The sequence below is a fragment of the Cotesia typhae genome, unplaced genomic scaffold, assembly GCF_013202065.1.
Source record: "Cotesia typhae breed Kobodo isofemale line unplaced genomic scaffold, CoteBio_Ctyphae contig_22, whole genome shotgun sequence".
Taxonomy (NCBI): Eukaryota; Metazoa; Arthropoda; class Insecta; order Hymenoptera; family Braconidae; genus Cotesia; species Cotesia typhae.
This window is the reverse complement of record NW_027423728.1, coordinates 2,019,688-2,046,996: the sequence shown is the minus strand read 5'-3', so window position 1 is coordinate 2,046,996 and position 27,309 is coordinate 2,019,688. Positions and strand designations below refer to the sequence as shown.

General features: G+C 29.7%; 8 protein-coding genes across 15 annotated transcripts; 3 read left to right on the top strand and 5 right to left on the bottom strand.

Annotated features, from left to right (window-relative positions):
* The first annotated feature begins 910 nt into the window (after nucleotides 1–910).
* On the top strand, nucleotides 911–4,185 carry LOC141523952 (DNA excision repair protein ERCC-6). 2 transcript variants are annotated; one of them, XM_074237539.1, is made up of 5 exons: nucleotides 911–1,173; nucleotides 1,235–2,069; nucleotides 2,229–2,883; nucleotides 3,073–3,935; nucleotides 4,013–4,185. In XM_074237539.1, the coding sequence occupies exons 1-5, from the start codon at nucleotides 1,120–1,122 to the stop codon at nucleotides 4,177–4,179; spliced, it is 2,574 nt and encodes an 857-aa protein (XP_074093640.1). In that variant the 5' UTR covers nucleotides 911–1,119; the 3' UTR covers nucleotides 4,180–4,185. The 2 variants fall into 2 exon arrangements, with proteins under 2 accessions (XP_074093640.1, XP_074093639.1); XM_074237538.1 differs by having other exon boundaries at nucleotides 912–1,173; nucleotides 2,229–3,935.
* A 14-nt stretch (nucleotides 4,186–4,199) lies between these two features.
* On the bottom strand, nucleotides 4,200–6,630 carry LOC141523953 (uncharacterized). Of its 3 annotated transcripts, none has more exons than XM_074237542.1 (6): nucleotides 6,495–6,630; nucleotides 5,909–6,278; nucleotides 5,453–5,835; nucleotides 5,015–5,372; nucleotides 4,705–4,917; nucleotides 4,200–4,622 (listed from the first exon to the last, which is right to left on the bottom strand). In XM_074237542.1, exons 2-6 carry the CDS (start codon nucleotides 6,139–6,141, stop codon nucleotides 4,418–4,420), a joined length of 1,392 nt encoding a protein of 463 aa, XP_074093643.1. In that variant the 5' UTR covers nucleotides 6,142–6,278; nucleotides 6,495–6,630; the 3' UTR covers nucleotides 4,200–4,417. The 3 variants fall into 3 exon arrangements, with proteins under 3 accessions (XP_074093643.1, XP_074093644.1, XP_074093642.1); XM_074237543.1 differs by having other exon boundaries at nucleotides 5,015–5,369; nucleotides 6,425–6,599; XM_074237541.1 differs by having other exon boundaries at nucleotides 6,425–6,578.
* Nucleotides 6,631–7,152: 522 nt separating this feature from the next.
* On the top strand, nucleotides 7,153–10,227 carry LOC141523955 (uncharacterized). Of its 3 annotated transcripts, none has more exons than XM_074237547.1 (3): nucleotides 7,153–7,366; nucleotides 8,186–8,452; nucleotides 8,539–10,227. In XM_074237547.1, the coding sequence occupies exon 3, from the start codon at nucleotides 8,589–8,591 to the stop codon at nucleotides 9,729–9,731; it is 1,143 nt and encodes a 380-aa protein (XP_074093648.1). In that variant the 5' UTR covers nucleotides 7,153–7,366; nucleotides 8,186–8,452; nucleotides 8,539–8,588; the 3' UTR covers nucleotides 9,732–10,227. The 3 variants fall into 3 exon arrangements, with proteins under 3 accessions (XP_074093648.1, XP_074093647.1, XP_074093646.1); XM_074237546.1 differs by having other exon boundaries at nucleotides 8,079–8,452; XM_074237545.1 differs by lacking the exon at nucleotides 7,153–7,366 and having other exon boundaries at nucleotides 7,684–8,452.
* An 84-nt stretch (nucleotides 10,228–10,311) lies between these two features.
* LOC141523954 (uncharacterized) lies at nucleotides 10,312–12,317 on the bottom strand. The gene is made up of 4 exons (XM_074237544.1): nucleotides 12,009–12,317; nucleotides 11,700–11,858; nucleotides 11,360–11,621; nucleotides 10,312–11,270 (listed from the first exon to the last, which is right to left on the bottom strand). Exons 3-4 carry the CDS (start codon nucleotides 11,588–11,590, stop codon nucleotides 10,335–10,337), a joined length of 1,167 nt encoding a protein of 388 aa, XP_074093645.1. The 5' UTR covers nucleotides 11,591–11,621; nucleotides 11,700–11,858; nucleotides 12,009–12,317; the 3' UTR covers nucleotides 10,312–10,334.
* A 1,279-nt stretch (nucleotides 12,318–13,596) lies between these two features.
* On the bottom strand, nucleotides 13,597–16,618 carry LOC141524019 (uncharacterized). Of its 2 annotated transcripts, none has more exons than XM_074237659.1 (4): nucleotides 16,295–16,618; nucleotides 15,065–15,354; nucleotides 14,378–14,477; nucleotides 13,597–14,293 (listed from the first exon to the last, which is right to left on the bottom strand). In XM_074237659.1, exon 4 carries the CDS (start codon nucleotides 14,064–14,066, stop codon nucleotides 13,602–13,604), a length of 465 nt encoding a protein of 154 aa, XP_074093760.1. In that variant the 5' UTR covers nucleotides 14,067–14,293; nucleotides 14,378–14,477; nucleotides 15,065–15,354; nucleotides 16,295–16,618; the 3' UTR covers nucleotides 13,597–13,601. The 2 variants fall into 2 exon arrangements, with proteins under 2 accessions (XP_074093760.1, XP_074093761.1); XM_074237660.1 differs by having other exon boundaries at nucleotides 15,069–15,354; nucleotides 16,295–16,603.
* A 5,678-nt stretch (nucleotides 16,619–22,296) lies between these two features.
* Nucleotides 22,297–25,035, top strand: LOC141538528 (sin3 histone deacetylase corepressor complex component SDS3). 2 transcript variants are annotated; one of them, XM_074260063.1, is made up of 8 exons: nucleotides 22,297–22,454; nucleotides 22,542–22,674; nucleotides 23,030–23,093; nucleotides 23,162–23,275; nucleotides 23,344–23,545; nucleotides 24,309–24,489; nucleotides 24,631–24,773; nucleotides 24,854–25,035. In XM_074260063.1, exons 1-8 carry the CDS (start codon nucleotides 22,452–22,454, stop codon nucleotides 24,947–24,949), a joined length of 936 nt encoding a protein of 311 aa, XP_074116164.1. In that variant the 5' UTR covers nucleotides 22,297–22,451; the 3' UTR covers nucleotides 24,950–25,035. The 2 variants fall into 2 exon arrangements, with proteins under 2 accessions (XP_074116164.1, XP_074116163.1); XM_074260062.1 differs by having other exon boundaries at nucleotides 24,568–24,773.
* LOC141538530 (E3 ubiquitin-protein ligase MARCHF2) lies at nucleotides 24,790–25,613 on the bottom strand. The gene has a single exon (XM_074260066.1). It carries the CDS (start codon nucleotides 25,488–25,490, stop codon nucleotides 24,972–24,974), a length of 519 nt encoding a protein of 172 aa, XP_074116167.1. The 5' UTR covers nucleotides 25,491–25,613; the 3' UTR covers nucleotides 24,790–24,971.
* A 363-nt stretch (nucleotides 25,614–25,976) lies between these two features.
* LOC141538529 (uncharacterized) lies at nucleotides 25,977–27,303 on the bottom strand. Its single transcript, XM_074260064.1, has 3 exons — nucleotides 27,163–27,303; nucleotides 26,766–26,922; nucleotides 25,977–26,669 (listed from the first exon to the last, which is right to left on the bottom strand). The coding sequence occupies exons 2-3, from the start codon at nucleotides 26,907–26,909 to the stop codon at nucleotides 26,094–26,096; spliced, it is 720 nt and encodes a 239-aa protein (XP_074116165.1). The 5' UTR covers nucleotides 26,910–26,922; nucleotides 27,163–27,303; the 3' UTR covers nucleotides 25,977–26,093.
* Nucleotides 27,304–27,309: the final 6 nt, after the last annotated feature.

Here is a 27,309-nt window from a genome sequence, read left to right as displayed (position 1 = left end):
TCGAGCGTTCTGAAGTGCCCGAGCACCCTTTCTTATTTGTCGAATAACTCTAAAAGTATTTGTCGTATTCACTTCAAATTTTCATAGAATATTTTTTAAAAAATTATATTTAAAGAAAATGTAAAAAAAAATATGATAATAAAATTAGCCGACGTTTTTATTTTTTTGATTTTCGTCTAATAATTAAATTATAACAAAAAAATATTTTTAAAAAATTGCATGTGTCATTTTTCAAATTTTCTACATGTGCAATTTTTTCTTTTACTTTTTTTTTTAAATAATTTTTCAGTAAAAAAAAAATTCTAAAAATAAAAAATTCTTAATTTTCATAAAAAAATCGATTTTTTTTTAATTCTGATGGAAGCTAACTTAGCTGATAGTTGATAATTTTAAGAATTTTTGTAACAAATAAATTATGGCAAAAAAAATTTATAAAAAAAATTAACATTTAGAAATTTAAAAAAACTACAAATGCAATTTTTTAAAAATAATTTTTTGGAGCAAATTTATTTGTTAAAAAAAATTAAAAAATTTTTGAGTGACAGCTAACTTTAATGTCATAAATTCTGACTACCCCTAACCCCTTAATAGTCAAACATTTAAACAATTTAAACATTTTATTAGTAGCTAAATGTTTAGATTTAAGTTACTGGATTTTCCCCAAAGGTTTTTTTTTACAGCTATCAATAAATATAATATTGAATCACTCGCTAGCAAAAGGGTACTGTAAGTAGTCGCCTGGCAGCACCATCGTGACATCACATAACAAACTTCGGACATTCATCTTTATGTCACATCTTATAGCATTCTATGTATCTTTACGCGATTGGTATATGTGCTTATCCATATGTATTTGTGTACCTACACATTTGAATTAAAAGCACAGGTAGTTGTGTTGTGTCAAGAATGAACCTCCCCACTATGCGTGATTTTACTTTGTGGTAGTACTTTTCACTCATGCTGGGATAATTCTGTCATTGTTGAGTTGGGTAGAAATATATTTTTTTTTCAACCATACAACATGTTCATGCTTCATCAATAAATTTTCTTAAACTAGTTACATTAGGTGATTGAAACAAATATTTATAAATTTAATAGTAATCACCAAAATTATTAAAAATGGATAAAGATGATGAGGCAACTGCTGATGATCAAGTCAATGATATGAGAGAGGTAAAATAGTAATATTTTCCTATTTATGACATTAAGTGAGAATAAATTTTTTTTTTTTTAGGTCGTTCAAGTCCGTAGTGAAGCTAGTATTCATCAAGAGTTCTCACATAAAATAGAATTAAAATCAAAATACTCATTTAGTAAGACTGATATAAAAGAAACAGATCATCACTTGGAAGATGTTGAATTAGATAGACGGGTGCAAGTTGGAGAAATCACTCCCTTTGAAGCTGAATCACAGAAAAAAAAAGATTCTTCTAGTACATTTAATAGTACAACTGGATTATTGGATTTGGAGAAGTATCTTAAAAGACAAGCTGAAGTGGCTGCTAAGAGGAAGCATCTGCTAAAACTAAAGGATGCCAAGTTGAATAAAACTAAAGGAAACTTGAAGGAGAATTCTAACAAAAAAAGAGTCAAAAAAAGAAAAAGTTCAGAATCTTCAAATGCATCTACTATCCTTCCCAATGAAGATACGACAAACCGCGAAGTTGTAATTGAATCTCATACCACATCAACTCGATCTGTAAATAATACTAAAGATATTGAGAATGAAAGTGGTAGTGAGTATGTTCCAAGCAATGATGATTCAGAGGAAGATGAGTATAAAGTTCCAAAAGCAAAAAAAAAACGTCTCTCGATAGAATCATCAAAAAAAATTAGGATTCTCGATGATGGAGATGAATCTTTGTATAAAAAAAGAGTAAACGAAAGAATGAAGTGTAGTGGGCTTCATGATACCAGTCTTCGAACAGTCGATAATTTATTTAAAGTTCCAAGAATTTTATGGAAAAAACTTTTTGAGTATCAAAAAGTATCAGTTCATTGGCTCTGGGAGCTACACAGTCGTGGATTAGGAGGTTTGCTGGGTGATGAAATGGGTTTGGGAAAAACAGGTTCGTTTGAATACTTGGATCTTTTGAATTTTATAATTCGGTTCCTTGGATTTTTTTTTTTGGTACCATCATGAATTACGCTAAACTAACTAATTTACTTATTTCATAAGTAAATAATTACTTTTTATTTATAATAATAATAAGATAATTTTTTTGCAGTCCAGGTGATTGCTTTTTTTGCAGGCCTTGATTGCAGTGAATTGCTGTCTGATGGTGGTAGATTTCGTGGACTTGGTCCAACGTTAATTGTATGTCCAGCGACATTACTTGAGCAATGGGTTCAACATTTTCACGACTGGTGGCCTGTGTTGCGTGTTGTAACACTCCATCACTCTGGAACACATCAAGGGGATCCAGGAGATTTACTTGAGAGCCTAAAGACTGGTGGGGTTTTATTAACTTCATATTCTGGTGTTTTGAATCATGCAGACTTACTTGTACCTTTTAAGTGGCACTATGTTGTTTTGGATGAAGGCCACAAAATCCGTAATCCTCAAGCAAAAGTTACCAAAGTTGTTAAAAAGTTTTGTACACCTCATCGACTTTTATTAACTGGTAGTCCGATGCAAAATTCACTAAAAGAATTATGGTCATTATTTGATTTCATTTTGCCAGGAAAACTTGGTACAATTGATGCATTTATAGAGTATTGCGCTACGCCAATTACCAAAGGAGGGTATGCTAATGCATCTGTACTGCAAGAAGCAACAGCTTTACAAGTTGCTACGATGTTAAAAGACGCAATCAGTCCATATATGTTACGGAGGACAAAAAATGATGTTCAAGATCATATTAATTTGCCGAATAAAAATGAGCAAGTATTATTTTGTAGTTTAACTAAAGAGCAAACAGATTTATATAAAAAATTTTTAAAATCTGAATGCGTTAATTCTGTTTTACACGATAAAGCAAATGGAGGTGACAATAGATACCGCGCTAAACTTTTAGTTGCATTAACAGCCTTAAGAAAATTATGCAATCATCCAGATTTGTTTATTTACAGTCAAAATGAAGAATCTGATGAGGAAATAGATGCTTGTGAAAATATTGATATAGAAATATTCGGTTACTGGAAAAGATCGGGGAAGATGACAGTGGTGAAATCACTTCTAAAAATTTGGAAAAGTCAAAGCCATCGAGTTTTAATTTTTACTCAAAGTAGACAAATGCTCCATGTACTTGAAGCTTTAATTCAACAAGAAAAGTACACCTATCTGAGACTTGATGGTTTAACACCCATGAACGAACGTCAGAGAACAATTCGTAGGTATAATGAAAGCGATTCATACTTTGTATTTATTTCAACAACAAGAGTTGGAGGTTTGGGAGTTAATTTAACAGGAGCAAACCGTGTTATTATTTATGATCCTGATTGGAATCCCGCTACTGATGCACAGGCACGTGAGCGTGCTTGGCGTATCGGTCAAGATAAACAGGTTACCATTTATCGATTGATAACGGCAGGTACTATTGAGGAAAAAATTTATCATCGGCAGATTTTTAAATTGTTATTGTCAAACAGAGTATTAGATGATCCACGTCAGCGAAGATTATTTCAGACGTCCGATTTAACAGAATTATTTAATTTAAATGAACCAATTGATGGTACTGCTACTGAATCAGATCGACTTTTTGGTGATTCCAACCTCGAGAATAATAAAAAACATTCATCATTTAAGAAATTAAAATCTAAAAAACTGAGTCCACGGAAAGAAAAAAAAATATCGGCATTGTTTGAAGGTGAACAAGTATCCTGTTTGATTGGTCGTAGACTCGGTCAATCCGAAGAGTCATCATCCTCATCATCAAAAACAACAATTATTGATGATGATAATTATGTTCTTCAAAAATTATTTTCTAATACTAGTAAGTCTTTTTTCAAACTTTTACAGATGAAATTCATGATTAATTTGGTTATTTTTAATTGAATTACTTTTTTTTAGATATCAGTTCAACTTTGTCGCACGAAAAAATTTTGTCAAGTGCTAAAGTAGATCCAAGTACAGCAACGCCGATGCAAAAGGTGGCTCGTGAAGCAGCTCAAGAAAGTATGGATTTCGTACGTCAATCTCGAAAGTGGTGTTGGCGCCCTTCGTGGGATCCAGTATAAGTTTTACATAAAAATTCCAGTTTTAATAAGTTTTATTTATTTTTTATTTTTATACCTAGTGTACTTACAAGATAATTTTTTGTACAATATATTAAATATTTAAAAAAAAAAGTAATTTTCTTGTAGTTCAAAAACGTGTTTTCTTTTTTCGTCGAGTGAAAACAAAACGCTTATACATTAATTAAATAAATAACGAAACTTTGTACCCATCTGATCTTTTTATCCTTTGATAGAATAATTAATGCATAAGAAATTCATTGAGGGATGGACCACCTCTGCCCAGTGGATCTTCTGGGAACATTACGTACTCTCCGGCAAATGTTGGGGCAAGCAATCGTTTCTCAATGGTTTCACGCCATTCAGGTTTTTCGAGCCACAAATCCCGATACTGATCAGAAGAGATCACGATTCCTTTACATTTGGTTGCGTAGTCCAAAATAAACCTGTGAATAAAAATAAGTTTCAGTTATTTTAGAATCTTTTTTTTTTTTTTTTTTATAATGAATTATATATTCAATATATAACCTGTCATCATATGGTACAATTTTTTTCCCGCCGATATTTCTACTAGGTGTAAAAATAACCAAGCCTTCTCGATGCCACTGTTCAAGAAAACCACGAAAACGATTTCGCTGAATTTGTGGTAAAAAAATTTTGACTTTATGTCCACGATCCTGAAAATAATCTAAGACTAGTTGTAAACCATTTTTTTCGAAGACTTTTTTTCCAGGAGAGTACCTAGAATAATAATTTTTTTTTATTTTCATCTTAACATTATATCTTAGTAGTTTAGAGTTGAAAATAATACTTTTACAAAATTTTAAATATAACATACCCAAATGCAACATTAAGACCATCGACTATAATTTCTCGTAATTGATGAATTTGTTTATTATTTTGGTCATTTGATGTATTATTTTTGGCTTGTTCTGATGTTGCCGGATTATTAGTTGAAGTAGTGGGTGCTGTATCAAATTTAGCACATTTATTTGTTGTATACAAAATTTCAGATTGCGGTAGCAAAGCCATTCTCTCGCAAATTAAATCATCCCCCTTCGTATCAACAAAAAACAGCTGCGGAGTTTCGTAATTATTCTTTGTACTAGTTTTCTGGTTATTTTCAATTGCAGTATCATCACCGTTAGCTGAAGACCAGATGACAGCAACTTCTTCATTTTTCTTCTTACTTTCTTCTAAAAAAGAAATAATTTAATGTATTTGTGAACGAATCGAATCAATTAAAACTAAAGATATTAAATGCATTTATAAATACCAGTATTTTTACGAGCACGATTTCGTGTTCGTTCCATGTTTTGAATTTTCCTAAATTTTTTTCTCTCTCTAATTTTATCCTCAATTCTTTTCTTTCTCTTTATTTCTTGATTATTTACATTACTATTACAAGGCCTTAGCCTTTTATTATTAACATTAGTAGTAAAATTATCAATGACAATTACTTCAGGAGTATCCTTCAATTTATTAGTAATTTGGGGTTCATGGCTTTTGTCATTATTTTTACTATCATTATCATTATCATCATCATCACTTATCACAATAGTTTCATTGATACAAGTTTTTTGTCTTTTTCTTGATGACAAAATTTCGACTTCGTGTAAACGTTTTTTTTTCATAGCTGATTGGGGTGTTTTACTTGAGCTTTAATTAAAAATATTTATTTATAATTTATAATAACAAATAAACAAGTATATAATTACGAATGAATAGTTACCACATGTTTTTGCGATTGACAGGACTCATGTGAACAGGATACAATGGTTTTCTTTGGGATCTGGTCTGTCTTTTAACTGGACTTGGTAAATTTTTATGAACTGATCCATTAATTTTCTTAGAGGATTTATTAATTTTAGGAGTATCACACACAATAACAGATTCATCAAGCGAATTCATCTTGAAACTTTTTCTGTGGCTATTAATTCGGAGAAACAATTTACGGCGTTTCATTTAATTTTTGGTGTTAAAAATACTCAGCTGTTAGGTTTCTTGTTGAACTTTATCAATGGTAAAATATATTTTTAATTATTAATTCAGTTAAATAATGACATTATTTAAATTAACGTTCATCACTTTTGGAACTTAACCTAAAATTAAGAAATAATAATAAATAAAATAATAATAATTTTCCGATTCTGTTTTCTTGTATTTATCAATAGAGTTTATAAAATTAATGACAATATTGATAATATTCAAAAAAAAAAAAAATAAATAAATAAAAAGCGTTAATAACTTTTTAAATTTCTGAACACGAATAAACTTGTCCAAATTTATTTGAACATCTGTAACATTTACATACACACATTTACTCTTAGTTAGGTATTAGGTATTGTACATGTGTACAAACATAATGAATAATGACACTGAAGTTGGCAGACATTAAAAATTATTTTAAAATTTTATAATAATGCAATTACTAAAAAAAGAATTAATTAAAAAATTTCACATGTGAAATAGTATATTACACACCGAGGGAAGTAAAGTAAGAAATGTCTCAGATCACATGTAATTGTTGGCCGAGGCGAAGCCGAGGTCAACAAACATGTGATCTGAGGCTTTCTTATTTACTTCCCGAGGAGTGTATGCTATTTTTTTGCTCGACGAAGGCAGAAAGTGGCAACTTCATTTAGCGCAGCGGGCCGAAAGTTGACGCTTTCTGCCCGTCGAGCAAAAAATTAATAAAAATTATAAGTGAAAATTTTTAGAAGCATTTTTTTTATTGCAATGGGGTTCCGTTTTGCCAAACTCAGCCACTTGAGAGCAGCACATTAGCAAGTTTTTTAAAGCGCAAGTTTTCAAATATGATCACCAAAGAAAAAAAAGTTTCATATGAAAAATTAGTTTACTAGTTATAATTGAACGAAAATTGAAAATTAATCGACGCAATAAACAATAAAATTTATATAACTATTTTTTTTATAAGTTAAGTGAATTTAATAATAATAATTATACTATACCTATATTTAAGTTATACTTAATGTTTTGGAGTGAACACGTGTTGATAAGTCATTGTGAAAAAAATAATTTAACAATATAATTAATACCAAATAATGGGAAAGTGTTCAGTTCCTTTTTGTAAAGGAAAAGCTACTTTTATTTTTCCAAAAAACGAAAAACGTCGGATTCTTTGGGAAAAAGCCATAAGTGTCAATTTTCAATCATCAAAATCATCAAGGTTATGTTCGATCCATTTCGAAAAAGATTTAATCCGAACAAAAACAGTTTCACTGTAAAAAAATCGTGCCAAGTCCACGTTCATAAGACTACTAAGAAAAAAAAAATTTTATTTCTTTACAAAAAGATATAAAATAAAAAATTAAAAAATCCAAGTAACCGATATGGTTGTATATGATTTTCGAAAATTAAAAAAAAATTTTTGTAAATTTAAAAATTAAAAGAAACAATTTTGGAACGTATTTAGTGTGCGTAGTTACGAAATATTTCACTTTTTATGAAATTCCTAAATTGTATCTACTAGGACACTTAAAAAAATTGAAGTACACAATAACGCACACCAAGTACGTTCCAAAATTGTTTCTTTTAATTTTTAAATTTACAAAAATTTTTTTTTAATTTTCGAAAATCATATACAACCATATCGGTTACGTGGATTTTTTAATTTTTTATTTTATATCTTTTTGTAAAGAAATAAAATTTTTTTTTCTTAATAGTCTTATGAACGTGGACTTGGCACGATTTTTTTACAGTGAAACTGTTTTTGTTCGGATTTCAGTTTTTTTTGTAATTATAATAAAAATTGACAATTTTAATTTAATACATTTCCGGTGGCAAACTATCCCCTTTAAGCTATAGTTCATGTAAAAGTTATTCTTGCGCCGCCTGGCGTGTGTAATTGCAAGCTGTCAAATATCTTTTTTTCACTGTAGTTTTCCATCTATCATAAGATTAGCATGCATCGTTATATTATTTAGTCTCTGGCCGTCCGCTTTTTACATAAGAAAAAGTTAAAATCTAAAAATCTGGGTCGCTATAGTTTGTGCTGATTATTTTTAATAATTTTAAATAAAAATTATAAAGATAATTGTTAATAATCAAGTAATACGCGTAATAAAAAGCATGAACTACTATTATAAAATATCATATAAAAAAAAATCAAATTAAATTTGAAAAAAACTTGTAACCTCAAAAAACGATTCTGCTTACGGTATAACACACTCGGTAGTCTGGCTTGAGAACGGAACTTGGCGCCAGATTCTACCGAATCTGTTGATTATTGAAAAAAAAGAGAGTTTTTATACAGGTATGAAATTAATTTATTTAACGTAGATTTATATTGTAGTAATTTAATATCCGTATCAAGTAACTTTAATAGGTGGTTTTTTTTAGGAGTCACAACATCCAAGAAGTACTTAAAACCTAATGCTGTACCAACACTTATGTTGGAGCTTGAAGCAGAAAAATCAAGGCGTTCTGAAAAAATTCGGAAAGCTCTTTTCGAAGAAGATTCTAATAATTCATCATCATCATTCTCTTTGTCGCTTTTAGATGATCCAATAAATATCTCTGAAAATATTGCCAACAGTTTGGTCGAATCGCCGATAAAGAATTGTATATCATCAGTACCATCATCATCAAATGAAAATAATGAAATTACTGAGCTACAAAAAAAAATAGAGCTTCGAAGTTCACCAATAAATAAAGAAATATTGATAGATCATCAAATTGAAGAGCCATTTGCATTAACTCATATTCAAGATTGCTCAACAATCTCAAGCATGTCATACATAACCACTGATTACTATAATATCGATGTACAAATGGAAGAAGAGGTCTATTCATTGCCATTGTCAGAAAGTACTAATGCAGATTACATGGAATCAAATCATGTAAAATCGTTGGAAGTAAAAAAACAAAAATCTTCTGCCGTGAGAAAAAAATGTTTTAGTTCAGTTGGTATCCAAGTTGGCCGTGGACCTTTATCTGTTCAATCAATTTCTCACCGAGATGATGTAATACATTACTATACTGGATTAGGAAATTATGCCAAATTTCAATTTGTGTATGGTACATTAAGTGATTATGTTGATCGCATTAAATATGTTAAAGGTCAAGTTAACTCTGTAGAACCTGAGGACATGTTTTTGTTGATACTTATGAAGTTACGAAGAAATATTCCAGATTTTGGATTGAGTATCTATTTTGGAATTAGTGAAGCTGTTGTCCGCAATATTTTTAATACTTGGATCCATATGATTTACCAGCTTTGGTCATTGATAGATATTTGGCCATCCCGAGAAGTTGTCGACTTTTATATGCCAGAAGGATTTAAAAAGTTATATCCATCAACAAGAGTCATTGTTGATGCTACTGAAATACCCATTGATAAGCCATCAAATCCAATAGCTCAACAAGCTACATTTAGCACATATAAGAACAAAAATACTGTGAAAGTATTAGTGGGAGGATCGCCTGATGGCATTTTATGCTATCATTCTGCAGCGTATGGAGGTAGTACAAGTGATAGACAAATAGTAGAAAGATCGGATCTCGTTAAAAATTTCAAAAAGGTGATTCCGTAATGGCAGATCGTGGTTTTAATGTGCAAGATATTTTTGAATCACAGGGAGTAACTGTCAATATACCTCACTTTTTGAAAGGTAAACAACTTCCAAGTGTGACAGTATTATCCGATCGCAAATTAGCATCGAAACGGGTACACATTGAACGATTAATTGGGCTGACAAAAACTTATAAAATCTTACGAGAACCTTTGAATCCAAATTATACGCGTCTAGCTACGAAAATTTTTTCTATATGTCTAATATTATGCAACTTTCGTGAATCTGTTGTTAACTCGGCCGCATAAAATGATATTCAAGACAAAGGAGACACACTTGGAAAATTTTAATAAACAATTAACTTACATTTATTTCGTGTACATTTTGTTTTGTAATTAAAATTTGTATATTTAAAACGATTCAGTTCTGCTGTATAACTAATATAACAATAATTATACTTTTTATAAGAAAATATAAATATGATTATAAATACACTAACTTTTATATAAAACGTAAATTTTCATTGCTTTTTTTTTACTTTTTAAAAATAGTACTGTAATTTTTATATAAATAACGATCTAAAATAGCAACATGAAAATAATACTCAAAGAATTTTGCTAAACGTTAAACCATTAATGTTATGAAGTTGTCATCACGGCGAATAGTTATAACAATTGTTTCAATTGTTGTATATACTATAAACTTTGCAATGTATCTGCCTGTAACAAAAAGCTGGCCTTGAATTTGGTAATAGTACAGATGGTTTTTTTTTAATCGTAAATTGTTTCTTTCGTCAAGATACAGGTATGGCAAAGTTTTTTCCGTTATAGGAGAGAATCTACGGGAATAAGGACACTTAACTTCTACTACTGTGTCATTTCCTATGAGCCCATCTGGAGAAGCTCCTAAAAAAGGGTGAGTTGGACTTATAAATAGTCCGCATTTATCTATTTTAACACCAGTGAATTCGTAGATTTCCAGCGCTTTACTTTCATTTTCTTTACCCCAATCTGTAGACTTTGATTTAAACGGTTCTTGATTAATCAAGTTAGTAGAAAATTGTACTTCGGCTTCTTCATCTCGAATTATGCAGCATTTATAAAAATTACTGGCTGTGATTCTATTTTGACGATATTTAAACCAACTTTTACTTCGACTTTGCTCTCTTGTTTCTTCTTCAATTTTTTTTATATCATCAGTGGTTATTGACAGTAGTTTAAATTCATTTAACAGCTGCTCTTCTGGATTCACATTTGTGTAGTCATGGTCCCAAATTGCACAATATATATTAGCTGGTTCGAACAAACGAAGGAATGGCATCGTTGTTCGGTTAGTTGCAGCAAAATTTATTGCTCGATTGCGTTGCTTTTCGCAGTACAATTGTTTGTTCACAATACTTGGATCTAAAACGACTGGATCCGAAAATGGTTCAAGATTTTGATTTTTTTTTGGCAACAATTCAGCTTTGATGGGCGAGCCAAAAAAAGATTTTGCCGGCTTATGGAATGATTGAAGTTTTTGAGTACAAACTGTTCTCAAAGTAATTTTCTTATCTCTACCCTAAAAGTAACAACCAAAATTGTTAAGGTACAATTTTCTAGTCATGAAAACTAAATTATTGCTAAGATTTGTAATATCAATCCAATTACCATTTCTTCCATTGCCCAAAGAAGTACTGCGACGTGTTTACAATGAGCTGTATCACCACCACCTACAGCACATTCGCAATGAGTCCCTTCCATAAAACCAGTATTGGACATTTGAATATCACATTTATATTGTACTGATTTTTTCATTTGGGCCAAACAATGTCCTTGAATGAAAATTGAGCTGTTACTTTGTGCTATCCTGGCATGAAGAAGATATCGATTTTTGTACATTTCTTTGCCAAGATTTTTCAGCACATCATACCTGCAAAAAAAATTTACTCTTTGTTACATTGTCATACATTCTGTCAATTAAATCATGCGTATTATTATCATTATGAACCTCTGCAAAAAAAGTTCTACTCGTTCCTTGGTTATTAAAGGAATTTTAGTTGCGGCATTAATATCTTTATAATGCGTATTGTCCGGTGTCCAGAATACTGCATCAGGATCTTGTTGATGTAATTGGAAAAAACCTTCATTCTCATCCGCAAAAATTAACCTGCATAATTAGTAATAGTAACTTTTTTTTTTAATTAAATAAATTTTGTTATTAATTCGCTAATTAAATATTGTAATGACATACGATATTGTTAGGTTAATTACCGAAATTTAATATTTACATACCGTTCTTGTAAATTTTTTTTTTTACCTGTGGTACGAAGTCCACGTCTTTTTAATTCATGCTTTAATTGTTCAACATTCCAGGTAAAATATTTGTTTTCTTTATCCATTATTTTGTAAGCACATAACAGTCACTATTATTAACTTCAAATATTTGCGCGACAAAAAATGATCTATGATGCTGCCCCCTGGCCCGAGTTTGACAAAAACGGATCCCCATTGATTTATTATTAAAATTTTTGAAATTGACAGCTGACGACTAACTTCAGTGTTATCAAACGTATAGATATTTGAATAAAACATTCAGTGGGGTCAGGCTCATTTTCCCGAAGCCCAAAATCCCGAAAAATTATTTACCGTCCAAGACAGTGGGTTATAGGGTTGCGCGAATGATGGCGAATGATGAAACTATAGATGGCGATAAGAGTATCATAAAGAGCAGCAAAGCATCGAAATGCGAGGCGAAATAATACAAAAGAAACAGAATACGGAGTAATATACAACCTGTAAGACTTAAGAAAAAGACTTTGCGAGAGTATAAAGGGTCGGTTCAAATTCACACGGGTGATTTCGAAATTGTTAAGGATAATAATAAAAATAATCAACTGGTTTAGGCGATAATCACTAAAAAAAACTAATAATAAATTAAAAATAATAAAAAAAAATTATTTAATTAATAATTATACGTAATACCTAAAATTGTCCACCCGTTTATTTTTAAACGGGTGATCATAATATTCGCAGGGAAAATAATTGCTATGATCTATTTTCTGGGGGTCACAGTATTAAAAATAATTAATTATAGAACAATAATAAAGAAAAAAATTATTAAGTAAATGATTCAACCTAAGACACAAAGAATTGCATGACCGTTTAGTTTTGAACGGATGACTATTATTTTAGCAAGGACAATAATTGCAATAATCAGTTGGCTAAAGGGATTAGTTTAAAAAATGGTTAATTATATAATAATTATCGAGAAAAAAAATTTTTAAGTTGATCAATCAACCTGAGATACAGGAAATCGCGCACCCGTTTATTTTTAAACGGGTGACTATTATTTTAAAAAGGACAATAATTGCAATAATCAGTTGGCTGAGGCGATTAGTGTTAGAAATTGTTAATCATAAAATAATAAATAAGAAAAAAATTATTAAGTTGATTAATCAGGCTGAGACACAAGAAATTGCACGCCCGTTTATTTTTAAACGGGTGACTTTTATTTTAAAAAGGGCAATAATTGCAATAATCAGTTGGCTGAGGCGATTAGTGTTAGAAATGGTTAATTATAAAATAATAAAGAAGAAAAAAATTATTAAGTTGATCAATCAACCTGAGATACAGGAAATCGCGCACCCATTTATTTTTAAACGGGTGACTATTATTTTGGCAAGGACAATTATTGCAATAATTAGTTGGCTGAGGGGATTAGTGTTAGAAATTATTAACTATATAATAATAAACAAGACGAAAAATTATTAAGTTGATCAATGAACCTGAGACACAGGAAATTGCCTCTCGAGAGCAAGGACAATAACTGCAATAATCTGTTGGCTAGGGGAATAAGTATTAATAATCGTTCTTTATGTGATAAACAAAATTTATTGATAAACTTTTTTTCTTATATTACACCTTTACATATTTGAGAATTTAAAAATTTCTCGACGTCTTCATTGACAAATTCTTTAACTTCATTAATTCTGGTTGCATTTTCAAGTGTATATGTTATTATTTCTTCGTCAAACGGATACAGGTCTGTCATCTCGATTTTGTATCCGTGTTGACATTTTTCGGCCACTTCTCTTCCTACAAGTATCACTAAAAATTCCCTTATAGGATCAACTTCATCATCGCCCTTGCTTTCGTAAGGACTGATGCTGCCATCTGATACCTGTTTGTATTGTAACATACAATTGTCTTCAACTGTATCTTTTTTATGTCGACCTTGATTCTTTCCTTTTTCTCTATTTATTTCGTCAACTTTCTTCTCTCTTTTCTCAGCTTCTTCTGTACACGAATCTTTATCTTTCTTAGATCCAATCGCTGGAAATCGTTCTGTGCTTTTTTCAGTATCTATTTTCTCCATTTGTAAGACACATTCTTTCAATAGCGACAGTTTTTTTTGAACGGTGTTTGGATTCGCTAAAATTATTTCTTTGAGTTTAGCTAGACATCTATCGGTCGTCTTTTCCTCTGGAGAATTATCGGCCTTTTCATTTTCTTCTGCGTTTTTGGGTTTCTTTATTTTTTCATTTTTTCTGCTTTCTACAGTCTTCAAATATTTTTCACCCACTGTACTTTTTTCTTCGCGTTCTGAAATTTTAATATAGTTAGAATGTTACAGTTAGATTCAGTGTGTATTGTTCGATTGTGTATGTAGTACATTTTTTATTTTACCTTTTCTGGATCGTGGTTATGCTGACTTTTCCATTTTTTCACGACTAGTGCCTCGAGCTGCTGGTCGAATCTTACCTCCAACTCCATCCCACAGTATTTTCTATAAAAATAATAGATTTTTTCATAAAATTTATTGATTGATATTATCTTCAATAAAGTAAAAGATATTGGAGTTTATGAGAAGAGAAAAAGGTTCAGGAACATCTACTTTTTCTGATGATTTTCAAAAATTATCACACATTTTTTTTCGTCGGTAATTCATTCATTTTATTTCTTTCTTGAAATCTGTTTCTACATAGAAAAACAACAATCCTGATGGAAAAAATTTTTAAGTTTATTAAACTTGAAATCAATAAATAACGTATCTAATACGATGTTGGTTTTACCAAACGAACTTTCCTGAGTCTGAGAACAAAAAATTCAAACTAAAAAATTTTTTTTTCCGCAATTCCTTTGGAATATGTAAGATCCGTAACTCTTACAAATTTTAGGCTAAAAAATTTTAAATCTTTCAACTTTAAGCTCATAAGTGCGATTTTTAAAATTTCAAAACGACCAAAAATCACTCAAACACGAACACTTGAAATTTTATTGTTCTTTCTTTTATTTTTGCGATGATTATAATGAAGATTTTTTAAATAGTAAAGAGAAAAGAGAAGATCACTTCAAAATGATATAAATAAATACTCATAGATTTTCGGTTTCTTCTTCTTCTTCGTCTTCTTTGTCTTCTTTCTTTTTTTCCGTACAATTCTTCTTTTTTCCTTTTTTACATCTAAAATAGGCTTCATACAAAATAATTTTTTCACAGTGCATTCGCTTTCTAGTTTTTTTAGCCACTGTGTCAATTGTATGAGAATCGAAAACCATCAGTTCATAGCCTGTTTCTTTTTCATATTGATCTAATTTTTCATAGAAGTCCAGCTGACTTTTGTACGTTTGATGTACTGAGAAGATACTTGCCATCGTAAAAATACCTACGAATAATATAAAATAATTATTAGCAAATAATATTTTACAATAAATATAATGAAGATCATAATTGTCTAGAAAATTTTCGTTTCTTTTTAATTCCTTTTGAATTTTGTTCCGGTCAATTGTTAATTTAAAAGTCATCAGCATCAGTGTTTATAAACTACCATCGACTTCCGTAAACCAGATCGGAATTTTTTAATGCGGTCGAGAGATATTGTTGTAATATTTTCCAAAAAATTACTTTATTTAATTAGCCCTTTAATTTTTTGTTTAATTAACATTCCTTATAGATATAATATTACATTTGAAAAGTTGCATTGAACGCGATAAATTTAAATAATAATTATTAAAATGAAATATTTTAATTTTAATATGATAAAATCAAATTTTTCTAACTAAAAAAATCACGTGAATTTTTCTGTTATTAATTAATCATTTCTTGAATGAATTTAATTATGGAATAAAGAGTGTAGGGTAAAAAAGTACCATCAACGAAAAATTTTTTCATTTCTAATTATTTTGTAAAATGACAAGTGTGACGTTAATTTGTTAGAGTTACATTAAATAATAATTGTATTAAAGTCTTTCTAAGCAAGCCGTTACATTTAGATCATGTCAATCTAATGTATACCCGAGATATCTTCACCGCTAGACACCTTTTTGCGGAGGTTTTCCGGGAGATCAGCTACAGGAGCAAGGCAACTCAATATTTCTGAAAGTGAACCGCGGATATCAAAAAATATCAAATTCTCAGTATGAACATGTTTTCCGTGTATTTTTATGATGAAATGTCTCTTCATAAAAAATTCACAAAAAGTCGCATTTGTTTTCAATTACAAGTGAATATAACCTCTACATAGACACAGCCAAATTTATGTCATTGCATGTACCTTTGTTCATTACGAGATGACAAATAATTATATTAAGAAAAATTTTACTTACTTTTGTTTAAAATGTTCAATATTGTAGACCCAGTAATATTCAATATATAATCAATGGAATGTATAACATTTAAATATTCATCCAACAAATAAGGTTACTTTCTTCTATAATAGTACCAATTTTGCTCACGCGACTGAGGGACCAGCGATTGCCGTTTGTTATTTGTTTCTGAACATACACGCGTCCATATAACTGAAAAATTTAAGCTTTGCCTGACTTACAAGCATATCAAAAATGCCCGGTGAATTCTATAAATAGGAATTAAATCGAAAATAATAAAACATTCTTATTCAAATTTTTCTATTATTTATATCAATTTCTCTAGTTTTCTTTTATTTTGCATTTTTATATGTGATAAATCTAAGCAGAAGTTCATATGATTTTACCTAATTTTAAAACGTTGTTTTTCTTAAAATACATATTATATTATAAGGTAGTATATATTTATCATTACTATGGAATACGGCGATTATTGTTACCATCGTAAGAAAGTTGTAGAAAAAGATGGTGTAATTAAAATGTAAGTGATAGAAAAAATTTAAATAATACATAAAAAATAATTAATAACTTTTCTCAAGAAAAAAATATTTTTTCGAATACTTTTGTAGTTTTTATTCCTCGTCACTCAAAAATACATAAGTATTTTTTATTTTTTTGACTGTCATTTTAATTTATTAGATACTTAGACAAAAGTTTCCAACGACTTCCCCGTTTCCCTTTTGTATAATTTATTAAAATGATGGTCATATCATTTTCGTGGGTAATTATAAAAATTAATTCTTGATCTTTTTAGTTTTTTGGAATTACTTTATTATTTTATCAGCGTGTGATCACTGTTAAAGCTACGATTATTGATGAATTACATTTTTTTAAAAAAGTGGTTTGTATTAACGTTAAGTTTCTGTCTTTTTTCTCATAAAATAAAATATTTTTGACTTATAAGTGCAAATTCTTATAAAATGTAAAAACTATTTTCGTAAAAATAACTTGTAATTCATATAATAATAACGTGATGGTTATGTATTTGTTGCAAAAATATTTTTAAATTGAAGAAAAGTTATAACGAGTCTATAAGCTTGAAAATTTAGCAATTAATCGTGAAACATTAATATCGTAACATAAATATCATATATATATATATATATATATATATATATATATATATATATATATATATATATATTTCTTGTTTAGATATTATAATTGCTTCTATAAAAAGTTTCGAGAACGAGATCATTGCTCTGGAACTTTGATTTGGGTTGATGGATTCTTCAAAGAATCCCAATGGAACTTCTGCCAAAAAAATCCATTATTTGCCAAAATACGAGAGTTTAGGCATTTACTTAAAGAAAAGTGTCTCCCAGGATGCGACAAAAACGAATTTATGACGAGGTGTCGTTAAGGTAAGTCCGGACGCATATACACAAAGAGTTTTTCTTTCTCATAAAAATACACACGACTTTGAATAAATGAAAGGATCGAAATAAAACATTCAAAGTGTTTAAGTGATTATTTACAAACTGTATTTCAATGAAAAAGTGAAGTTAAGTCATCATAAGAAGAAGATAGTCTGTTCATTCAATTTCTAATTTGATTTTTAAAAACCTGAAAGTTAACATTTCTCGCGGTGGTATCTGACTTTTAACGAAAAAGCATAATTTTGTCTTCGATAAGAAACATCATTAAAAAAAAAATTTTGTTAAACCCTTAATATTAATTTTAAAACATTTTTTTAATATATTGACTTATATTGGATAAACAGGTTATTTCACCGTCATGATGGCGTGGTTGAATATTTTTTTCCAAGCTAAAAACATTGATGAGAAAAATGACAAAAACGAATTCTTTCATCAGGTCTTTTGCTCCTAAATGTTTTACAATCATTGTTTCAATCGAAAATTTAATTTTTTTAAACTTTTTTTAAAATTTTTATTGCAAACAATGTTTAAAGTTAAAAGAACAATAAAACATTATTCTTTTAGTAAATTTTCGACAAAATTACATTATTAAATAGGTCAAATTAGCCTATTCAGTTTAAGAATAACGGTAAGTTGCAGGGATGACCTACAGGGTCAACTGATTTTCATACTTTTTTTTTTTCGATTCCTTTATTATTCCGATTACGGTATAAGGATACATTTTTCCATGTTCCAAATTAATACAAATCCATTTATTCATGCAGATGCCCAGAAGCAGCTGTATTTATACCGTATGTCTCAATTAAAAGTACAATGAAACGATGGAGTTGTCCAGAAATAACATATCCACCTATCACCGGAGGCCTCGACTAATTTTTTTCAATTTCCACCGATGATAAATATTTAGATTTGTTGGAGTACAGTGGTAGAAGAATTATGGTGCAGCTTATAGCGACGGAAAAAAGTCGATCGCTATTATTATGGAATCCGGAATACATGGCTAAATTCAGTAAGACTGAGCTATTCTGTTGCGATGGAACGTTCTCTCGCTATCCAGCGATCGCACCTAAGCTGCAAACTAAACATCATCAACTCTACGTAATCCATGCAATTTTAGAGAATTCGGTAATATTTTATTATTATCTACTAGCTGAAGTTCTATTTTCAAAGTCATAGTGCTCGGATATTTGCGCGTTACTTTATTCTTAAACTCTTTGTGTAAAAAAATGTAATCTTTGATTTTTTCTAAGCTCTCTAAAAACATATTTTTTTAATATATATATATTTGAACATTTCGATCTTAATCATATTCTAAAAAATTAATTGACAACTCGATTCTCTAGCGCTTAGAGCTTTAAGAAAGCACAAAGCTTCAGAAACGGTTTTGAAGGCAAACTATTTTCAGGTATTTTTTAGTTGTAGTTTATATAAAGTTCATTGTTTATGTAGGCTTTTCCAGTAGCATGGATCCTGATGAACCGAAAAACTGAAGTTTTCTACTACAGTATCTTTACTGTAATTTTCAAAGACTTTAAAAATTATAGTAAAGTTATTATGACAGATTACGAACTAGCTAGTAGGAATGCGCTTAAAAAATGCATGCCATTGGCCGATATCCGGGGATGCTTCTTTCACCTTTCGCAGGTACTATTTTTCGAATTTTTCCATACTATAAATTCTACTTTGTCATATTAACTTCCACGAATTGCTTTGCAGAAAAACATATATTCAATATTATGAGGCTCTAATTAGCTGTTAGATTTTGCTGTTAGTAGTTAATGTCAAAATAGATCGGACAATTTAAAAAAAAAAAAAAAAAAAAGATCATCGGTGATTTCAAGATTGAAGGGTTTAGAAAAGCTCATCCTCAGATTTGTCAGAGCCTGCAAAAAATCACCAAGTCAAGGCGCCTGTTTGTTGGAACTCTATAGTACCCTGATTAAAAAAATGAATTAAAAAGTATTGGAAATAACGAAATTTGAATTCTTTCCAATACTTCTGAATACTTTAAATACTTTTGAATTCTTTATCTTATGGAAAATTAACATTGTCAATCGGTTTGAATTCTTTTTTTTAATCAGGGTAAATTCCTAGTATCCTATACGCCTTAGTCATTTTGTTTATCAAGTCTTATGGAATATCGGCTATTTGTTTACTAAATTGTTTAAACAAATGGAGGCCCTGACTTGGAAATTCTGTTGTAGGCTCTAACAAATCTGAGGAAGAACTTTTTTGAACCCTCTAATCTTCAAACCACCGAGTATTTACTTTTACTTCAAATTGTCTGATTTATTTCGACCTTAACTACTAATTTTTGCCTCATTTTCATATCATCCTTTGAGTTCCCTAATTAGAAATTCCAATTAACTATTATTTATACAAATTCAATTCACAAACCTATTACCCACTTGAAAGCTCTATTTAACTGGGCCCCACAACTACTTATCAGTTATATGAGGCCTGAACTGCAAAACTTTCAAAACAACGGACTCTCAAAATACCTCCCAGTATCTAAGAATTAAATTTTATGAAATCATCATTTGCATCGTAAACTTGTTTTGCCACTCGCTTTATATCATGATTATAGTACTTAAAATTTTACTAACTATTTCATAAACCTGTGATTTCACTAACCAGAAATCTTTTCTTAGGCTATTCAAAGAAATGCTGCTACGCTTGGAGTATGGAAGAATTTAAAAAACGACTCTGAGGGGCGTATCGAATTGCGAAGGCTTATGGCGATCGCTTTTCTTCCGGAGAGTATGATTCGGGAAGGTTATCGAATTTTTGTGAAAAATTTGAGTAATGACTACAAAACGATCTTTGCGCCTCTCCTGGATTACTATGAAGATTATTGGCTATACCAGAGAGGTCCCAAAGATATTTGTGTCAACAATTTGCACAAAAAAACCGATAACTATTCCGAGTCTTACAACGCAGATCTGACGAGAAACCTGAAGAAACGTCCGAAACCTTCCAATCTTGTCCGTTAGTACCTTTTTTTATCCAATATTTTATTTTATATTATACTTAAAAAAAAAAAAAAAAAAAAAAAAGAGAGAGAGAGAAAGCAAAAATAGATTGTTATGGACACTAATCCCCCTAGCCAACTGATTATTGCAATTATTGTCCTTGCTGAAATAATAGTCACCCGTTTAAAAATAAACGGGCGTGCAATTTCCTGTGTCTCAGCTTCCCTGATTAAAAAAAAGAATTCAAACCGATTGACAATGTTAATTTTCCATAAGATAAAGAATTCAAAAGTATTTAAAGTATTCAGAAGTATTGGAAAGAATTCAAATTTCGTTATTTCCAATACTTTTTAATTCATTTTTTTAATCAGGGTTGATTAATCAACTTAATCATATTTTTTCTTGTTTATTATTACCTAATTAATGATTTCTGATACTAATCCCCCCAGCCAACTGATTATTGCAATTATTGCCCTCTTTAAAATAATAGTCACCCGTTTAAAAATAAACGGGCGTGCAATTTTCTGTGTCTCAGCTTGATTAATCAACTTAATAATATTTTTTCTTGTTTATTATTACCTAATTAATGATTTCTGATACTAATCCCCCCAGCCAACTGATTATTGCAATTATTGTCCTTTTTAAAATAATAGTCACCTGTTTAAAAATAAACGGGCATGCAATTTCCTGTATCTCAGGTTGATTGATCAACTTAAAAATTTTTTTTCTCGATAATTATTATATAATTAACCATTTTTTAAACTAATCCCTTTAGCCAACTGATTATTGCAATTATTGTCCTTGCTAAAATAATAGTCATCCGTTCAAAACTAAACGGTCATGCAATTCTTTGTGTCTTAGGTTGAATCATTTACTTAATAATTTTTTTTCTTTATTATTGTTCTATAATTAATTATTTTTAATACTGTGACCCCCAGAAAATAGATCATAGCAATTATTTTCCCTGCGAATATTATGATCACCCGTTTAAAAATAAACGGGTGGACAATTTTTAGGTATTACGTATAATTATTAATTAAATAATTTTTTTTTATTATTTTTAATTTATTATTAGTTTTTTTTAGTGATTATCGCCTAAACCAGTTGATTATTTTTATTATTATCCTTAACAATTTCGAAATCATCCGTGTGAATTTGAACCGACCCTTTATACTCTCACAAAGTCTTTTTCTTAAGTCTTACAGGTTGTATATTACTCCGTATTCTGTTTCTTTTGTATTATTTCGCCTCGCATTTCGATGCTTTGCTGCTCTTTATGATACTCTTATCGCCATCTATAGTTCATTCGCGCAACCCTATAACCCACTGTCTTGGACGGTAAATAACTTTTCGGGATTTTGGGCTTCGGGAAAATGAGCCTGACCCCCCTTCGGGAAAATAAGCCTGACCCCAATTTTATAAGAAAAAACAATAAACTAATTATATAATTTGTTTACTCTTGAAGAAATTAATAAAACTAATCATCAAAATAGATAAGAAAAAGTGTTATAAATTAAGATTATTTTCTTTAACGAAAATAGATTTTTTTTTCAAGTATATATAAATCCTTTTTATGTAATAACGACTACTTCAGCGCTTCACCTCAACGATTTATAAGCAATATCTGACAACCTTGTAAAAAGGAGACATCTATACATAAACATATAACATATATATGTAGTATGCACTCAGAACTGGCCTCGGGTATTTTGAAAATAGATTGAGTTGTTTTGACATTTTGAGTTGAATAAAAATATTTGGAATCTAATGGTAAATATTTTTAAATGATTAAATAATAAGCAAATAAATGTGAGTATAATTTAAGAAATTAATCCTTATTTTTTGTATTAAAAAAAGTTGGAAAAAATGTCGTACCAAGGATCACCCTTTTCGGTTGTCTACGGACCAGATGATTATGATCTTGATGATGACAATGAGCATTATATGGATGATGATCGAAATGTTGATGATCCAGACGAAAGCGATGAAGGTTATTGTTTATTTATTTTCCTTCGTTGAGTAAAAAAGTTTTTGACTAAAGTTAGGTTATAATTTATGACATCAAAGTTAGCATAATAAAACAGCCACTTGATAATTTTTTAATTTTATTTAGCAAATAAATCTTTTCTGGAAAACTATTCTTAAAAAATTGCATTTATAATTTTTTAAAATTTCTAAATGTCAATGTTTTTTCTGATTTATTTTTGCCATAGTTATTTATTAAAATATTCTAAAAATTAAAAAAAAGCTGCTAAATTAATTCTCATTATAATTTTTGTTTTTTTTTTTATAAACTGATATTTTTTTTTTATTAATTTTGAGAATTTGTAATTATGAATATTTAGATACTGAAGAAGCAAGTGAACCTGAGATGGGAAAATCTGAGGAGATGACAGAAATTAAAGAACAGTAAGTAATCGATAATGATTAATTATTTATTTTTATAACAAGTAAAGATAAATAAATAATGATTTTAGGGTTTATCAAGATAAATTAGGAAGCTTGAAAAAACAACTTCAACAATTAAATGATGGAAGCCATCCAGAGTTTATCCGTAAGTTGAAACGTTTGGAGTCTCAATATCAAGAAAGGTATAGAAGCGTTCATTAAAGTAAATATTAAAATTTTAATAAATATTTAAGTAATTATTTTATTTCAGATTACGTTTAAATATTATTCACCGTGAGTATCTTATTGAGTGGGCGGAAAGGGATTATGTAGCTGAAAAAAAAGCTGCTTGCAAAGAATTTGAAGAAAAAAAAATAGACCTCAAAGAAAATTTATTGACTGATATGGAGGAAAAGAAAAAAATGATTGAATCTGATCGACAAACAATGGAACTAACCGGTGATTCTACAGAGGTAGATAAAGATTTTCTCATAAACCGCGAAAATGATAAAATTTATAGACTTATAATTTACTTTATTAAATAGGAGGCATCCTTTATAATAATTATGATACCAATTTCATTTTCGATTACTCACTAATAAAATATTTTAAATTTCTATTTAATCTTAGTGCTTATAAAATTTTGAATATTTAACTTTTTTTTTTAAATCAATTATTCGTTGGAAAAAGTAGATATTTTGAATCAGAGTAATTTTTAACTTAAGGAAACTTTAAATTAAAGAAACTAAAATCAATTTCCAGTAAAAGTATTATTGTAAGATTAGTATATTACTGATTATATACGGAAAGAACAAGATGATACTGGTTATCATCCCGGATTATACTGAGTGAAAAAAGTTTCAGATAGTAGCTAGTATAATCCAGATTACAATAAGTATAATTCAGATATCACTCAGTATAATCTGGATTATACTAGTTACTATCTAAATTTTTTTTTGTCCTCCGGCGGAAAGTGGCAACTTTCGTCCCGCTGCGCTAAACAAAATGCCGCTTTCCGCCTTCGTCGAAAAAAAAAATAGTATACAGCCCTTAGGAAGTAAAAAAGAAAAGCCTTAGATCACATGTAATTGACATTTATTTCTTACTTTACTTCCCTCGGTGTGTAATATACTATTTCACCACAGATATCACTGAGTATAATCTGGGATGATATTCAGAGTCATCTTATTCTTTCCGTGTAGGAAACAATAATTCAATAATAAAAATTTGTATTAGGTAAAACCAGTGATGACAAGAAAATTACGTCGAAGACCAAATGATCCAGTTCCAGAAAAAGTCGAGAAACGTCGTAAACCACCTCCCGCTCAATTGAATTATTTGCTTGATGAAAAAGAAATAGAAAATGATCTCAAAGCAATAAGCCGAGGAAAAGTAGTTCCAACAGTCCGGAAACAAGGTACCTAAATGCATTTTGTTTGTCTAATAGTTATAAATAAAAAAAAAATAACAAAGTGTGGGTTAATAATTATTTCAGTGGTAATACCACACTTCAACAATCCTGTAAATATTTCTACTTCTCATGTACCACCTTCTACAGAAGCAAATTTAGTTGAAACGCGGATTGAAGATGGAAAACTTTGGTATGAAAGAAGATGGTACCACAGAGGACAACCAGTTTACGTAGAGGGTATGGAAATGTCAAGGTTCGGTGCAAATATAGCAGCTATTGGAACAGAAGTCGTAAGTATTATTGATATTGTTATTATATTATACTATTTACTTTATTTATTCATCATAAATATTTATTATTAAAAATATAGATTTGGGTTAAAAAAGTATCTGATGGTACCAAAGTCCGTATTTGTATATCACAATTAAGCCGTGGAAGAGTATCATTAAAACGCCGGGCATCTTAACAGTCACAGCCGCGGATCGTCCTCAGACTGGCAAGATCCCGTGGCTCATCCTCGAGCGGTACATCGTCAGATTTTTATTTACGTCTTCCATCGACGTGTGATGATGCTTCAACTTAACAACACTTGTTTTTTGCCACCAATAAAACCATACTCGTTGATGATATTGCAAAGCCATGTAGATCCAAGCAAAATATGAAAATACAACTAATATCATCATAGCAATAAGTGAATAAGTTGTCCATCTTGCAGGCGGGAAGTTGTCATAGTTATTTGTCGAATAAAAATCCGCGGCGACAATACATACGTAAGTTGAGCCTAATGTCAGTGGAGTGGCGATCATGCAGCGTATTAAATCAACACGTATATTGCGTACAAATAATTGTTGTTCCTCTTGTTTTGTGCACATCCATATTATTATGGAGTGTAATGCGCTGTAACGTGGTGTGCGTTCTATATCAAATTGATAACCACACAACTCACAACTATTTCTGTTACTCTCTTCCAACCAGCGTTCTAAACAAGATAAATGGATTGCTCCCATCGTACCCTAAGAAAAATAATTTATTACTTGTAATTATTGTTATTATGTAAAATAAATATTTTTTTTGTATAAAATATTACGTTAATAATTCATTAATGTATATTTATAAATATAAAATAAAAAAAAATTATTTTGTTCTCCTTCAGTTACCTTACATCGACATGGATAAATAATAGGTAATAGAGTTAAGTCATAGCAAATACGACAAGATTTTTCTTCAATTGAATTATCGTCAATGTTTATTGATACGCATTGGCTGATTTTTTCAATTTTATTTTCTAAACTATTTGATACTTTATCTACTATCCAGTCGAGTGTAATTGATATTGTGTCTTCCATAATATTAATTTCCTTCTGAATAAACAATAAATTAAATTTATTCCTTTAAATATTTGAAAAAATAATATTAACATTTGATGTTTAAAAATTTTAATTATGGTTATATGTCAATTAATAAAACTGGAAAGGAAAAAAAAAACAACAGAATTAATGTAAAACTTTTTAATTTATATGCATGTACATTATACAATTTTGAGGAAAGAAAAAATAATATTTTAGTTATCAATTGATGCATTATTTTGATAATTAGGATAAAAAATGGATTCATTCAGCCATCATGTCAACGCTGAGACAATCTTCACCCATATTACTAGGTGAAGTTTCGAGTTCACCAATTTCATTAGACTCACTGTCCAAAGACGGGTCGTTGCTAAACATTTCGGTAGGGACAGTTGGTGGTGCTTTTTCAGGCACCAATTCCAGGTACGTCTGACGCGACTCTAAATGTCGCTCTACTTCTTCAGGTGTCATATGACCATCGGAAATCATTGATACCATTGACATAACATTATTAGAGTTGGTTTGAACAGATGGGTTATTTTGAGGTTTTAAAGCTGATTTTGGAGTTGATTTTTTCTTTTTAGTTGTACTTGAAGGTTTTACAGGCGATAGGCCATGTGGAGTGTGATTATTAAAATTTATTTCTACTTTCTTCTTTTTATTTAATGTTTCTAATCGTGACATGTCATCATCTGACGACTCGGTTTCATCACTTTCACTAAAAGATGCATCTACCTTTTCATATTGGAGTAAACGATCTAGTAAAAAACTCTTGTCACGATTCACTTTTAATAACTTACGTTGGGTTGACCTCAAGGCTTCTTGAAAACATTCATTTTCCTGTAATACATAAACATAATTATTATAAATAATTATATATTCAGTAACAATTTTTTTCAATTGAAACAAAAAAAAAATCAATGACAATAAACTTACATAAATTAGAAATTTAAGTTTTCGTTTTAAATTACGATATTGATCTTTATAATTCGGTACTTCTTCTTCGGGACTATCCTCTTCATCATCCTCGGCTTCTGCATTGTTGTTTGCAATTGACCGGCAATACCATCCTTCCAACATTGATCATCTGTGTCTAAATATAAATAATAATTTAATCAAGTATTCAAGATTTCGACATGTGGATTTTATTATATTTCTCCGAAAGTATTTATTTATTATGCTGATAAATAATGACATTATTTATATTTATAATCGAATAATCACATTGAATGTGAAAGTAAACATAAATATTAAATCAAACAATACTTGAAATATATATCATGATTAAAGCAATTTTATAAATCTGTTAATTATTGAATACATAACTACTTACATCTCAATTCCAAAAGTTTTTTTTAACTCTGTAAATATTTGCGTTGATTGATTATTGTGAGAATAAATCAACTCACGGTCACTATTATGAGTAGCTTCCATATCGTATCGTTCAATTTAGATCGATTGTGAGATAACTTCATGTTTA

Excerpts from the sequence above, each read along its gene's own strand:
- LOC141523955 (XM_074237547.1), top strand. The coding sequence starts at position 8,589 with ATGTTGGAGCTTGAAGCAGAAAAATCAAGGCGTTCTGAAAAAATTCGG.
- LOC141523952 (XM_074237538.1), top strand. The coding sequence starts at position 1,120 with ATGGATAAAGATGATGAGGCAACTGCTGATGATCAAGTCAATGATATG. Across the intron at positions 2,070-2,228 it reads AATGGGTTTGGGAAAAACAG|TCCAGGTGATTGCTTTTTTT; the intron begins GTTCGTTTGAAT and ends ATTTTTTTGCAG. Across the intron at positions 3,936-4,012 it reads AAAATTATTTTCTAATACTA|ATATCAGTTCAACTTTGTCG; the intron begins GTAAGTCTTTTT and ends ACTTTTTTTTAG.
- LOC141538530 (XM_074260066.1), bottom strand. The coding sequence starts at position 25,490 with ATGGGAGCAATCCATTTATCTTGTTTAGAACGCTGGTTGGAAGAGAGT.
- LOC141523953 (XM_074237542.1), bottom strand. The coding sequence starts at position 6,141 with ATGAAACGCCGTAAATTGTTTCTCCGAATTAATAGCCACAGAAAAAGT. Across the intron at positions 4,918-5,014 it reads GGTCTTAATGTTGCATTTGG|GTACTCTCCTGGAAAAAAAG; the intron begins GTATGTTATATT and ends TTATTATTCTAG. Across the intron at positions 4,623-4,704 it reads ATTGTACCATATGATGACAG|GTTTATTTTGGACTACGCAA; the intron begins GTTATATATTGA and ends TTTTATTCACAG.
- LOC141523954 (XM_074237544.1), bottom strand. The coding sequence starts at position 11,590 with ATGTACAAAAATCGATATCTTCTTCATGCCAGGATAGCACAAAGTAAC. Across the intron at positions 11,271-11,359 it reads TTTGGGCAATGGAAGAAATG|GGTAGAGATAAGAAAATTAC; the intron begins GTAATTGGATTG and ends TGTTACTTTTAG.
- LOC141524019 (XM_074237659.1), bottom strand. The coding sequence starts at position 14,066 with ATGGAGAAAATAGATACTGAAAAAAGCACAGAACGATTTCCAGCGATT.
- LOC141538529 (XM_074260064.1), bottom strand. The coding sequence starts at position 26,909 with ATGTTGGAAGGATGGTATTGCCGGTCAATTGCAAACAACAATGCAGAA. Across the intron at positions 26,670-26,765 it reads AACTTAAATTTCTAATTTAT|GAAAATGAATGTTTTCAAGA; the intron begins GTAAGTTTATTG and ends TATGTATTACAG.
- LOC141538528 (XM_074260062.1), top strand. Across the intron at positions 23,094-23,161 it reads ATGACAGAAATTAAAGAACA|GGTTTATCAAGATAAATTAG; the intron begins GTAAGTAATCGA and ends TAATGATTTTAG. Across the intron at positions 24,774-24,853 it reads CAGCTATTGGAACAGAAGTC|ATTTGGGTTAAAAAAGTATC; the intron begins GTAAGTATTATT and ends TTAAAAATATAG.